Raw genomic sequence first — 13,797 nt, forward strand, 5'->3', positions numbered from 1 at the left:
CAAAAATTTTGCAAGTGAAATTTGAAAATTTTCTGATGCATAAAAATATTTTTAATCTTAAAATGAAAATTACTTTGCATGCGAAACGAAAAAAAAAGGCATGAGAAATCATTGCATTACAAACCTTAAGACTTACTAAAAAATCTTTTTTATTTTGCTTATGAATGTATTTTGATGTTTGCTGATAATGTGCCAAATTTCATTAATATTTGCTTACTAATTTAGAAATTATAGCATGAAAACTATAACAAGCACAAAATGGTTATGAGGTCGGTCCTAGTGACTGAGCCTGTGCTGAAAGAGCTAAGGTCAGCTGAAAATTTTTTCAATACACTTTGCATAAAGAGAATTGTATCTAGGGGTATACATCAATAGTACACTGATGTTTTTCGTACATGCTCCCAAAGCTGTTCCTTTTAATATATTTTGATCCACTCTCCTAATTGACCAAATGCTGTTGTGAAAGTTCTCTTTATGTTCTTGCTAGTCATATGTGTGTTTCTTGAAATCATCATGGGCTGAAGTAGTAGTCTTTCTGCTATTTTGGTCAATTGAGAAGCATTTTATAACTCCTAAACCCTTTATTCCAATGACTTGGTCAGCACCCAGTTTTGTTTGTATAATTCATTTAATCTGTTGTGAAAATGTTTTATTGTATATGACTTTTTGATATTCTGCATTCACAACAATATAATTAGAATTTGTGACATTTACATTTTATTTCCTAATGTTGATCAGTAATTCATAATTATTAAGTTTAGAACTGAAGCAAGTGTAAAGCTGTTTTCAACAGGTTTCAGGAAGAGTAAAAGTAATTGTTTTGTTTTTTAGATTAAGATAAGGTTTTTCCTTTTATATAAAAGATTATATCCATTTTGTTTTGGGCTAATCTTCTGAATCTCCATCAAGTTATGGAGTCACCCTATCTTAAATCAAAGAAAGTTTCATATTCAATTTTGAAGCATTTATTTATGGAGTCATCCTATACCCCTGATAATAGCAGTTATGATTACAGTGCACCTTGCAACTTGCTTCTGTGAAATTTATGGATCTTTTACTGTAGTGATCAAAATTATAAACTTATTTTCAGTAGGCTGTGAATTTTCTAAAGTAAACTTTGCTGTTAATTATTGTAATAATGTTTACAGGATTTTGACTTGTATAGTATAATAAGAGAATTTTATTGAGAAACTTAAGAAAATTCAGGAAAATATTTTGAGAATTTTAAACTTTTAGAGTAATTAGTTGTTTACTCCAGTAACAAAATCCTCTATAGATTTGCATGTGCATATAGCTTTTAGTGGAAAGTATTGGATGTTTTCTAAAAAAAGTTGGAAAAAGTGATTTTGATTAAAGACCAGATTTGTTGTTTATGTTTAAAAGTTAGGTGGATATTGATATTAATCTGTATTAAATGTAACTGTTGTTATCATTTATTTGAATCTAGAAATACGTAGTCTCTTGAAAGAGGGTACAAAATATCTCAATTATATCTAGAGTGTATTTTTGCATTCATGTAATGTTCAACATAATTTATCTTGTGTAATAATACCCATTTCTGTTCTTAGTTGTGTAATGTTCTGCTGATTCATTATAAAGGTTAAATATTTCACTTATAAGTGAATGTAAGATTGCCTTATAATAGTTTATAATATTATAAGAAAAATTTATGCCATGCATCATATTATTAGAATTAACTTATAAGTAACCAAATAGGTGTTATATTTACTTGTTTGTAATTAAACACTGGTGAAAACGTTTGCATTCTTAGGTGGTGACCAAGGTTTGTTGAACTTGTTCTTCCAAGATTGGGCAACAAAAGACATTTCTCAACATCTTTCTTTTCTCTACAACATGAATTCTAATGCTAGTTACACGTACCTACCTGCTTTTCAACAGTAAGTACAAGTGTATGGTTGTCATTACTTTGCTTGGAGCCATTATAATATTTTGACGTAACCTGTCATGTTGAAAATAGCAAGAAAATACTGGTACAGTTTACTTTTTATGAAATACTGTGTGTGTGTGTGTGTGTGTGCCTTTTACTCATAATTTTTTAAGAATTAAAGAGTATATTAGCATAATTAATTATAAATTTAATCAGAGCAGTCTACTACTTAGAAATAAACTAAAAACCAACCTGGAAATGAGTAAAGCTAATTAGATATACTTTTCTTACGTTCTTACAAGCAGAAACTAGAAGGAAGATTGCCATATTGATGGTATTTTTGTTTCACATTTTTTTATGCGAGTTATTAAGGATGAATTAATCAACACAGTCATGGACTCGTAACCAGTTTGTTACATGAAAAGTTTGAAAATTCAGTGTGGTATGTGGACTTCCAGTTGCAGTTTTTGGGTTAATGATGAGAAGAAATCTCACTTGATAATTTGATGAAATATATTAAATTTTAATAAATTTGGAATATGTATAATATGACCATTATTTGGTACATTAAACAAATGTGGTGTATGTTACAATATTAATTCTTTTTAGCTCGGTGACATTTTACCAGACACTTGAATTAGATTCATAAAATTAATAGCTAAGAAATGAAACTATATCTTCAAACAGAAAGCATGGTAATCACTGAATTCTTTTGAATCTCTGTGAGACTATTTTTTTGTAAATTTATAATGAAATAAAACCCACTACATGACACAGTTGTATACTAATCAATTACACAACCCACTTATAACCACCATCTGGAGGCCAAGATTCACAGATCTTGTTACAGAGATGAGAACTTGCTGATTTGATGGTTTCCGGTATTTTCCTTTAGACACACTACTGGCCATTCATGAAATTGATGCAAATCATCTGAGAAAATAATTGGAATATTGTATATGTATGGGGGAGGGGGTTGAGTTGGAGGCTGAAAGTACAGTTCTCCTGCATATGCTACTTAAAACATTTGTTACAAGTTCTGGAAGTTAAACAGTAGAGTCTAGATGTCTGCTCTACCAGTGGTAGCCTTCCTAAATTAGGTTTGGCTCTAATTGATAGGTGAACACCTTATTAGAACTAGCACATGCAGGAAGAAAGTTAATATTTGTACTCATCAAGTACAGATTACTATTGGAGGGAAGGACAAAAAAATCTGAAATAAGATGTCAATTTGAATTTTTGTATTTCTTAGTCTAAAACAAGTAAGTAAAATATCCACCTGAACAAAATTCTAAATCTTAACATACTTTTATAGCTTTATTTTGTGGGTCATTTGCCCTTGTAAAAAAACTTGAGATACCAGGCTAGGAAAGGTTAATGTGTTTCTTCTGAGGAAAATAAATTAGTGGTTAGTAGATGTTTGTGTTAGATATTATCATTTCTACCTTCTTTGAAACACCCTTAATTTCCCAATTTTATAGCTTAGGTATTTTAAGAGTAGTAAAGGAATTTATGCTTAATGTTTTTAATATACTATTTATAAAGTTTACAAGTAAAAAGTAGGTTTTATCTACCCACTTGAAGAATATGACAGTAAACCCAAATTTGGAGAGCAAAAATAAAAGAATATTTTGTATTTCGTAACATATTATAAGTTTAATTTTGAACATAGAAATAGTACATGATGATTTGAAATATTCACTTAGTGTTTTTCATCTTAGGTTTGGTAAGGATGTTAAAATTGTCCATTTTCTCGGAGAACTAAAGCCTTGGAAGTATATAGTTAGTGAAGGAAAACTTATGAAACCAAGTGAAAGCCAACATTCAGAAGATCATCTTCAGTATTGGTGGGATCTTTACATGTCCCATGTGGAACCTCATCTTCAATTTTATCAAGTAATGTGTATATATAAACTCCATATCTGTCTTTATGATACCAACTGTGCATCTTATGCTTACTAGTGCAAAAAATAATGATTAATGTATTCAAACCCCTATTAAAATATATTATAGTACTGTACTATAGTAAATTTGTACATAATATTTGAGTTTATAATACAGTAAGTGAAGCCCAACTTGTAGCCTTCAGGTAGCATCTGGTGACGACTGAGTTTGTCAAGTTTGCACACTGATTATAAATCATATATTAACACTTATTATGGGTACTTTAAGGTTTCTATAGTAGTGATGTTGTGGGTAATATAAGGTTGCTGTAGAGTGTAGAGTACTGTAAGAGAACTGGGTACTTTAAGGTTTCTATAGTAGTGATGTTGTGGGTAATATAAGGTTGCTGTAGAGTGTAGAGTACTGTAAGAGAACTGGGTACTTTAAGGTTAATGCAGTGATACTATTGTAGATACTATAAGATTACCATAGAAGCACTATTATGGATGCTGTAAAGTTTGTATAGTAGTACTGTTGTGGATGTTATAAGATTACTTTAGAAGCACTATTATGGGTACCATAAAGTCTATAGTAGAACTGTTGTGGATGTTGTAAGATTACTTTAGAAGCACTATTATGGGTACCATAAAGTCTCTATAGTAGTACTGTTGTGGATGCTACAAGGTTACTGTAGAAGCACTGACTTGGAACATGTGTTGATATGTGTACTTTTGTTTTGTAATTTAGACCACAATCATCTCATTAACAAAAGAAAATATCTCATACCTTAGCTTGGATTTATCAGCACTTTTTTTATATTCTTTTGTTAGTGGGTCTTCCCAGTGAATGTCAGATAGACAACTGCTTTGTAAGCAGATCCATTGTTTTTCTTTTCAGCTACCATGTGCTCTACTGTGTTGTTTAGATCAAGTGAAAATTGACAACATGTGTAAAGTGATCTGTGGAGTATCATTTGCTAACTCTCATATCATATGAATACTTTACAAATTATATTATTATTGGAGTTGACATTAAGCTTACTGGGATACTTGAACAGCATTTCTTACTTTGTCTGAAGGGCACAGTCACTTCTCCTAAGTTTTTGAACAGGGCATGACCCAAGGAAACTTCTCTTTCCTACTGTTGATGAATTTCCTTTTATGGCTAGCTTCATATTTCAGCTTTGTAGCTTCTGAATTTGCTGAAGTTTGGGGTTTTGTTTTTTCCCTGGCATTTGCCCAGGTTTTAGGGGTGTCAAAAAAGACAGTCAACATCCTCTTGCTAATAAGCTAGATAGCTTGATATTAGTTAGCTAGCTCACCTCGTCTCCAGGCCAAATTACTGTTCATCATTCACAAAATGGAAAATGATTTTAAATAAATGATGGTGAAGCACAGAATGGGTTGTTCATACTAGTTAAATAGTATAATAATTATGAGTTAGGTTATGTGCTGGTAGCTAGTTAAATATTACGTCATATCAATTTTACCTTTGCTCGTATGACGAAATTCTTCGCATATTCCTGTCATATTAATTTCACTGGAGTCCACCTGTCAGTCAGCCTGCTGTTTGCCAACCATAGGAATGCTGGAAATGTTTGTGTGCCAGGCATCCTTGTGGTTGGGGGAACAGCAGTGGGTTTGGGTGGGCTTTTGAAAGTGTTGTTTAATTACTTTTATCATAATAAATACACAATACACCTCTAAAATACAAAAAAAAATAAGCACTTACCTGACTCTTAACCCTACTTTTTTATACTAATGGTACACAAGATAATTTTAATTTAATAAAATATTGCAACAAAGAACATATAATAATACCATGCAAAAAGCAGACAATGTCCCATAACTATCACAATTTTTCTTGCTTTCTATCTCTGTAACAAGAACTGTTAAAACTTCATCAAAGCTACTCAATATTGTTCCCGTGGGAAAAATATAATTTTCTCAGAAAGCAACTTGCAAATCTGTGTACAGAAAACAATGTAATATAATACATCATATGATAGATGAAAACCTTGGCTTGATATTGGTTATAACTAATATATACTTATATGATGAACATAAGTACACTTTTAAAAAAATAAGATGTAACAATTACAAAGAAAACTTAATCTATGTTATGTTACTTAGAAATGAAACCTTACTTGAATTACCTATTTTATTACTTCACACAACTTAATCAGTGTAACAGTTGTTGATGATTTTTTTGTTCTTTATATGTACAGTACAGCATCAGAAAAAATCACAGAATTATCAGAGTAATTAATGGGTCTTATCTGAGGAACATTATGACAGACGTTATGAAATATCAAATATAATTGCACAACACCAAACTCAGCTCATATCAGGACAGCAGATGAACATTTTTACAGATTACATGGGTGAACTAAGATAAATCCGAAAATAGAGTAAGGGGATAAATGGTACGTTCATTAATTAAAGTTTTTGAAGTTTTTATTTTTCCATAGATTGCTGAAAGTTCCTATTTATTATTCCCATGATGAGTTGTGTGTTGCATATCCTTGGAGGTTATTTTGCTATTTTATTTTTCATATTTATATAACAAAAAACAAATGTTGATGCAGTGTTGCCTTTGATGAACTTAAAGCAAAGCATTTGTAAGTAAAATACAAAGAAATTACTTGTTTGGGCATATCTGTTTCATGCTTTACCTTTATTTTTTCTAATGTATGTCGAAACATGATTAACAGTTTAAAAATTATGATGTCATTTGAAATAAAGTTTGACTGTTATTTTGTGAAATGAAGTTCTTATGAAAGTGTACTTTCCAAGCAACAAGAAAAATATTATATTTTACACATTTAGATACAAGGTAACATTTTCAGAGGTGTATAAAACATTGGGCAGAGGCTTAAATGAACAAAGAAAAACTTGTTGTTTATGCAGGTATTTTTTCATGGTGAGTGAACTACTATCTCTCATTGGTTATTATGAGCTAACATGTTCAACAAACTTATAAAAAAACCGTGTGATTAGTACAGTCTTAATATAAAATAGATCAGTTTCTATGTTCTTCCCTCAAATTTTTTATCTTGTACTTTAGACAACAGAATGAGCAAGGTATCTTTGACTATAGCAGTTTTTATATGTGTGGCTTTATAATATCTATATATAATGCATACTTAGGAGAAATGAGGCATCAGTTTTTGTTTCCCAACAAAATTAATGTTAATATTCACATTTTTGTTTTGTCAGGATGCACCCTATCATGAACTTGCTAAGGTAAGACTCGAGTCTCCTGAGCCAGTAGAAACAAGTGTCTCTCAAGATCAACCAGTAGCTCCTGGGTTCATTTCTCGACAGGAGGCATGGGAAAAAGGCGAGATAGATTACTTGGGTGTTGATTCCTTTGAAAATATTCGTCGAAAACTGGACAGTAAAATCAATGGCACAACAGAATGACTAAAGTAGTAAGCTTTCATATACTGAAGTGAAATGGTGACATTTGAAAAGAATGTGCCATCATCTTGATGGAGAATTGGGTGCTTTGAAATTGTTTATTAGCACTGTCCTGAGGCATCTGACTGAATCATTAACAATAGATACATTAATATTCTGATAATATTAATGTTTGAGAAAACTGTTTTAATATAACCATTTAGTGGTATTAATGCTAACTATGTTTTACATCTTTAAATTTTGCTTTCCCTCCTATGATTGATGAGACTATGATTTTGAAAATGAACAAAGACATTGAGAATATAAAGATTCTTGTTAAAGCTTCAAAGGAAGCTAGTTAGACTTAATGTGTACTTCAGTCTTAGAATATAATTGTATTTCTGTAAAAATTATAAATTATATTTGTAACAGAATTTCATGTTTAAGTCTTGGAGTTAGAACAAAGCCTGTTTAAATGCAGCATTGTTAGCTAAGTACAATTAACAAGTGTTATATCTAGTGCAGTTACAACTTGATTTGTTAGTATTACTGAAATGAGCACATTACTCTCTTGTGTAATGTTCTTTAAGTAGAACTTTCCACTACATCCAACTTCCATTGCCCATACGACATAATAAAACCTTCTGTCCAACCACTTGAGCACAAGCTACCTTGATGTTTAGTTTGTAGATACCCTAGTACCATGCAAGATTTTTATGTGGTGTTTTTGTTTCGTATCATTAACAGATTTGGTATCTAATGAACACTGATATTAAAATGCCTGCAAAACTACAAATATTAATATCAAAATTATATGAACTTAATCTCAAAAGCCATTCTCCTGGGTACGATATGAAGTTATTATGACAAATTGATAAAAAAACAACTTTGTAGCTACATTTTTCAGTATAAAAGCATGTCATTGCTTTTCAATGTGGCGGTTAACAACTTTGGAGTTATATTTTTCAATAGAGATCTTCTGAAATGATAAGCTGTATGAAGTCCACAATAGTTGTTAATTAGATTAACTAACTTCTGATATGAACCATATGCTTAATTTCAATAATCTGCTAAAGCAGTACAGAATAGATTTTTGTCTTATATTTATATATACACGTTTTTTGTTAGTTATTAACTTTTTTTTTCAAGAATTAATCATCATTTCATAGATAAACCACTAAGTTTTTGTAGTATGCTATGGGAACACCAAGCAATCTTTTCATATGGTTTCTGACTTCATAACTCCTGTGTCAGATTTTACTATTCCATAAGAATAATTGAGAAGTACCTGGTAATTATGATCTTACTTTCTTATGGTGACAAGATTTATCCTCTTCCTTGATCCATTCTAAATTAAATCTAAAAAAAATCTGTCAGTGAAATTCATGTATCATTGTTTTGTTCAAATTTTTTCTTATTTTTTGGTATCCAGTTACTGGTTTCTAATTTTCTATTTTCATTGAAACTCACTTGAAGAGCTAGTATACATCATATAGCTTTCTATTCTACCCTGTGGGTGAGAAATGTTTGGACTTACAATGTTACATTTCAAGGTTTGATTCTCTTAAGTAGACGGAGTGGAGATAGCTCCTTATGTAGCTTTGCACTAAAACAACAAATCCTATTCCACAAAGATAAAAGGCAAAACTTGATATTTTATAAATTACAGACCTAGTGATAAGAATTTCCAGAGTTTTTTAATGTTTTGTTTATCAACACTTGTACCACTTTTTTTTTAACTGATGTAGATTAGAAAAAGGGGCCATATTGGAAAGCAATATTGTTTTAAAAAATATTGTATTGACTTAGGAATAAAATATTAAGTCTTTATGGCTACTTTTAATGATTCAAGGAATGTTGACTTACATTGCCTCAAGAAGTATGTTAGGGAATTTATTTTGTATAACTACATTCAGTGAGCACATACATCTGACTTTCATTTATATAGTATTTGAACTTAATTGCCCCCATTGAATATTTTTTGTGACTCTTTTGCTTAAAACCTATTGACTGGAAGACTAAGCAGTTGAGCTGTAAAATAAAATAAAGTTAAGAGTAACTTGTATCATTTCGAAGAGAGAGAATATTTTGTGTTAAAATCACTAAACAATTTTTTTATTTAGGGTGGTGCGATAGGTTATAGTTTCAGCTTCAAAGTTGTGGTCCTGTTGACTAGCTGTTTTCCCTCTAACGAGTCAGTTCAAAATTAGGGACTGGTAGCACAGATAGCCTACGTGTAGCTTTGTGTGAATATTTGTGAAGTAAATTTGCATCAGAATCTTGCAAAGTATGATACAATCATAATATTTGGCCCACTCTAGGTTCTTAAGCCTAGAGTGAAAAATGATATGGACCCAAGCTTACTGAACCTCCATTCGACTGTATAATGTAATAATCCATAATGGTTAGTTAATAATATTCTGTTTGGATTCCATTGCTTTAAAATAGCAAATAAGTAATTAATTAAATTAGAATTTAGTAGAAAATAATAATTTCATGAAAGAGTGCCTGTTTCATTGATTCTAAGATAAATCTCCAAATGTTGTTGAATATCAAATGTACTAGGTCCACCAACATGAGATGTGTGGCATTTTAAAGTGACATCTTGGGAAAAACCCAATGCGAGTTAGATATAAAATTTTTATTGTACAAACACTACCAGCTTAGATATATTACACTGTGGGCATCCAATATTGCTATTCTGGTGAACAATCAGTATTGTCTTTGCAGTGTTGCTCACAGCTATTGCACATGGGTATATATTACACAAAGACCCATCTTTGGGAGAATATCAACTATGTCTCTTTTTTCCAAGTTTTGACATGCAACATGAAGCCAAAGAAAAGAGGCAAAATGGTTTGAAGGCCATGCTGATTTATTTCCTTAGATATGCCTTTTTCTTGAGTCTTTAATGCTGTTAAGATGAGTAAGTTGCATGTTCAACATATCAGCAGTCTTGATATTTTTTTCCGGTGCATTGATTTTCAATGTAAGGCCCCTCAAGTAACATCCAAATAAGAACTAGCAGAGACTTTGGAATGGAAACTTTTCAACAACAGAGTGGAAGATCCATTAAACCTTGGAAAATCACCAAACAAATTCTTACAAATCACTGCTGCAACTCATGAATATCCCTCAAAAGTCAAGAAACGAGCATCAGAGATAGCCTCTCCAGGAGTGTCCTTTAACAATATCTATATATCTACCTTTCTTGAGACATTGTAAGTCTCATATGTAAGCATGTAGTTTCTTCAGTATTGTTGAGTGAACCTTTGGTGAGGAACCATGCATACCAAGATAAGACATTTATTTAATGAATGGGTTCAAAAAGTTAGTAATTTTATAACTTTTGAAGAGTCTCTGAATGGATATTATAGTTCTTTTATGTAATTGATTATCTTAACCTTACTCCATGTTCTGCTGTCTCATAGCTTTTTGTTAATGGTTATCGAGACAAGATAGGCATACTTTATGGCATTTCACCTCATTTGCAACCATATACTCTCCTCTTAGTTTAGCCATGAGATTCTATTATCATGCTCTATAGCAGCAACAGATAAATGGTAATTAAGTCCTAATGTTCATGCACAGATGTGGTTGTATTCATTATTGTTTGTGTTGCAGAAAAGTCAGACTTCTTTACCTTCCTCTACATTAAATGATGACATTATACCCATTGCTTGTCCTGAAGTACTTAATATATCTGGAACAAAATCTTTTTATATGTTTGTTCACTTTGGATTTATTCTTATGCCTTCTAATACCTTGCACAGTTCTGTAAAAATGTCATCCTCAATTTGCTGCCACCATGCAAGTGGCCCATTCGAATGTTGTCAGCAGATGTGGCAATCTCTTCAATTATTTTCGCAAGTCCTGTGACAATGTATATTTGCCTGCCCATTTGTTAGGTCTAGAGTAAGAAAGTAAATACTTAATTGTGTGGTATATAGAACAACTTCTGAGTCAACTTTAGTATGAAATTGGCCATATTGAATAAAACAGCCAAATGGAGGTCTGCTCAGCTTAGCTCTATATCAGATTTTAATCTAGATATTGGGACCTTATTTTAAGCCAGTGGCATATTGATATCACATTTTGAAGATTTTGACATTAATCTACTCCACTAACCAACATACTCTGTCTACACACTTTATTGAACTTAAATTTGCTTCTAGATTTTTCAACCCTGTGTTGGTAATTCATACTTTGGTAATATTTTTACGGGTTTTCATTTTTGAGATGTTATTTTCCTGTTGCCATATATTGATCTTGTTTCTGTCAATATGAAAATAAATTTGCAGTCTAAGTTATTAGATCTTTAAAATTTATATATTTTCCTTTTACTTTTATCACTAATTTGCTTATTTTAACTGTGTAACCTAATTAATATACTTTAATGTGTGTGTGTGTTTTAGTATTATGTCACAAATATGACAGTACTATTTCCATTTTTAGTTGTCGCATGCTATTGATATTTGTTACAGAAATATTATGTAAAAATTATTTAAAATGAAGTTTTAGAGTCTCAAATGTTTAGGATTTATTAAAATCAAAAAACCAGAACCATTTAAACCATTTCTTGGTGTATAATTATTGTGTAGGACAGCTATTTTATGTAGTTGCAGATGTTTATAATTCTGGATTTTACTTCAGATTGATTTTGATTAAGGATGGCATTACTGCTCATCCTCATGATATTTTTTCTGTGTAATGTTTAGTATTTAAACATCGTGTTGGGTCAAACCGCTCCACGTAAGGAGGATTTGTATATGTTTGCTAACTAAACTAAATGATTATAGATTGTTTTAGTTAGTGAATTATGACATCTAGTTACAATGTGTATGGTATTACACTGTGATAAAACTGCTAATAATTTGAATTGAATCATTTGTTATTAATTTTAAGGCTTATGTGACCAGAATCATTATTAATTATTTTTTGCATCCAGTTAGTTAATGTAAAACTAAAAAAGTTTGAGCATTTTTTACAGATAGAGCGTGAATGTTGATCTTTCAAAAAAATATATTGCTGTAAATTTTACTTAGTCTAATATTGTATTTTTTAAGCTCTCCTGTATTTGGAGCAAGACCAAAACTTCTTTATTTTCCACTGTGTATCTCAAGAAATGGATATAAATCGTATGTTTTCTAATGTTACTATATTCATAAGATTACACAGTAATTAATTCTATTTTACTTAGAAGTTTAAAAAAGCTTTTTTTTTTAAATGTTAGCATATATATATTATGTGTTAGAGTTTTATTGACAGATAATTTTCTGAAAATTGAGTATAGGCCATTTACAAATAAGTGTGTAATGCATGTATTAGGGCATGGATTGTCATTCTTTTACACTTCAAGGTCCACGTAGTTATTTGATGCAGTTGTAAAGGTCCACATATGCAGTTGATGATTCGTTGGTTTAGAGCAGTTACAGTTGTCCTGGCTTGCTATGGCCCATAACTGCATGTATCTCAGCCCACCTGTTGAGAATCAGTGTAGTTGGGCACTTTAAGTTGTATGTTTCTTCTTTGGATCATTCCCAGTTTATAAATATCTTTTTAATGCATTTTTTACATATTCTCTCTTATATATATTCACTTTATATTGTTAATATAAAACTATATTTTTTGTTAGAGTTTTACATTTAAGAAATAGTGCTCACTTACATGTTTGAGTTTGCAGAATTGATTTTCATGTTAATAATACCTCCTCTTAGTGTGCATTGTAAAGCTTAGAATTTGTAAGTGGTGAAAATTGGACGATTTAATGTAGCCATTAACTAAATGTATGAAGTCCAGCTATTTTAATGTGCCTTCAGTGCATAGGGAACCAAAAGTTATAAATATTAACTGTGGACAATGTATTGCCTGTTTGATATGTAGTATGTCATCAAAACTGATTTATGAGTATATTATAGTGATATGTTGAACAAAAAAATGTAATATTCTTTCATTAGTAACTTATAGATTTTGTTTTCATATAGTAGTAGACACCTAGAGCTTGAAGAAAAGTTATTTTGTTAGTATGTAACAAAATGAAAGCTGTCTGTTATATTACTATGGATATGAGCATTAAAGTTGCATATAACAGTTGTGTCCATAACAATATTAATTCAAGCAGAAATGTAATTATTTATGAGCTAAAGAATGTATGTAACTCGTGTGTTACAATAAAAAATTTACAGCAATTTCTTTAGGAAGTGGGGAAAATGTTTTATTATTTTATTTACATAAAAAAAACTAATCTAACCTATATAAAAGTCAGTGTGTGCGTGTCATGTTGTGCTTGATTTCTCAAAATAGGAGGAGTTATAAAAGCCAAAATGCATTTATCCAGATTGAATAATTTGATTACTGTTGGCCCATTACAATTTTAGTGAAGGGACCATGAGGGGGAGGGTTCTGTGAAACCTTATAAGTGTAGTGAGTGATGGTATAATAATCAGAGCCAACTGCATAAATTGTATTATGAAAGTTAAAATATTGATTCAATTTTAAGCTTAAATCATTTCTGAATTAAGCTATTTTTGTTATATCACCAACGTTTTTAAGAAAAACAAACCTCTTTAATCAATGGATACTCTAAATTATGAAATCAACAAATATTTTTCCAGTTTTGTTGTA

At 30.8% G+C, this 13,797-nt stretch overlaps 1 protein-coding gene across 1 annotated transcript in view; it reads left to right on the top strand.

Annotated features, from left to right (window-relative positions):
• The window catches only part of LOC106474111 (glycogenin-1-like), a 34,821-nt gene extending 21,456 nt beyond the window's left edge, over positions 1 to 13,365 (top strand). Inside the window, exons 5-7 of the mRNA XM_013934801.2 lie at positions 1,772 to 1,898; positions 3,610 to 3,784; positions 6,991 to 13,365. Of these exons, the coding sequence (XP_013790255.1) occupies positions 1,772 to 1,898; positions 3,610 to 3,784; positions 6,991 to 7,197 (509 nt within the window). The 3' untranslated portion in view covers positions 7,198 to 13,365. The remainder of the gene's footprint in view (positions 1 to 1,771; positions 1,899 to 3,609; positions 3,785 to 6,990) is intronic.
• The last annotated feature ends 432 nt before the right edge of the window (positions 13,366 to 13,797 follow it).

This window comes from Limulus polyphemus, unplaced genomic scaffold (genome assembly GCF_000517525.1).
Source record: "Limulus polyphemus unplaced genomic scaffold, Limulus_polyphemus-2.1.2 Scaffold6832, whole genome shotgun sequence".
In the NCBI taxonomy this organism is placed as follows: Eukaryota; Metazoa; Arthropoda; class Merostomata; order Xiphosura; family Limulidae; genus Limulus; species Limulus polyphemus.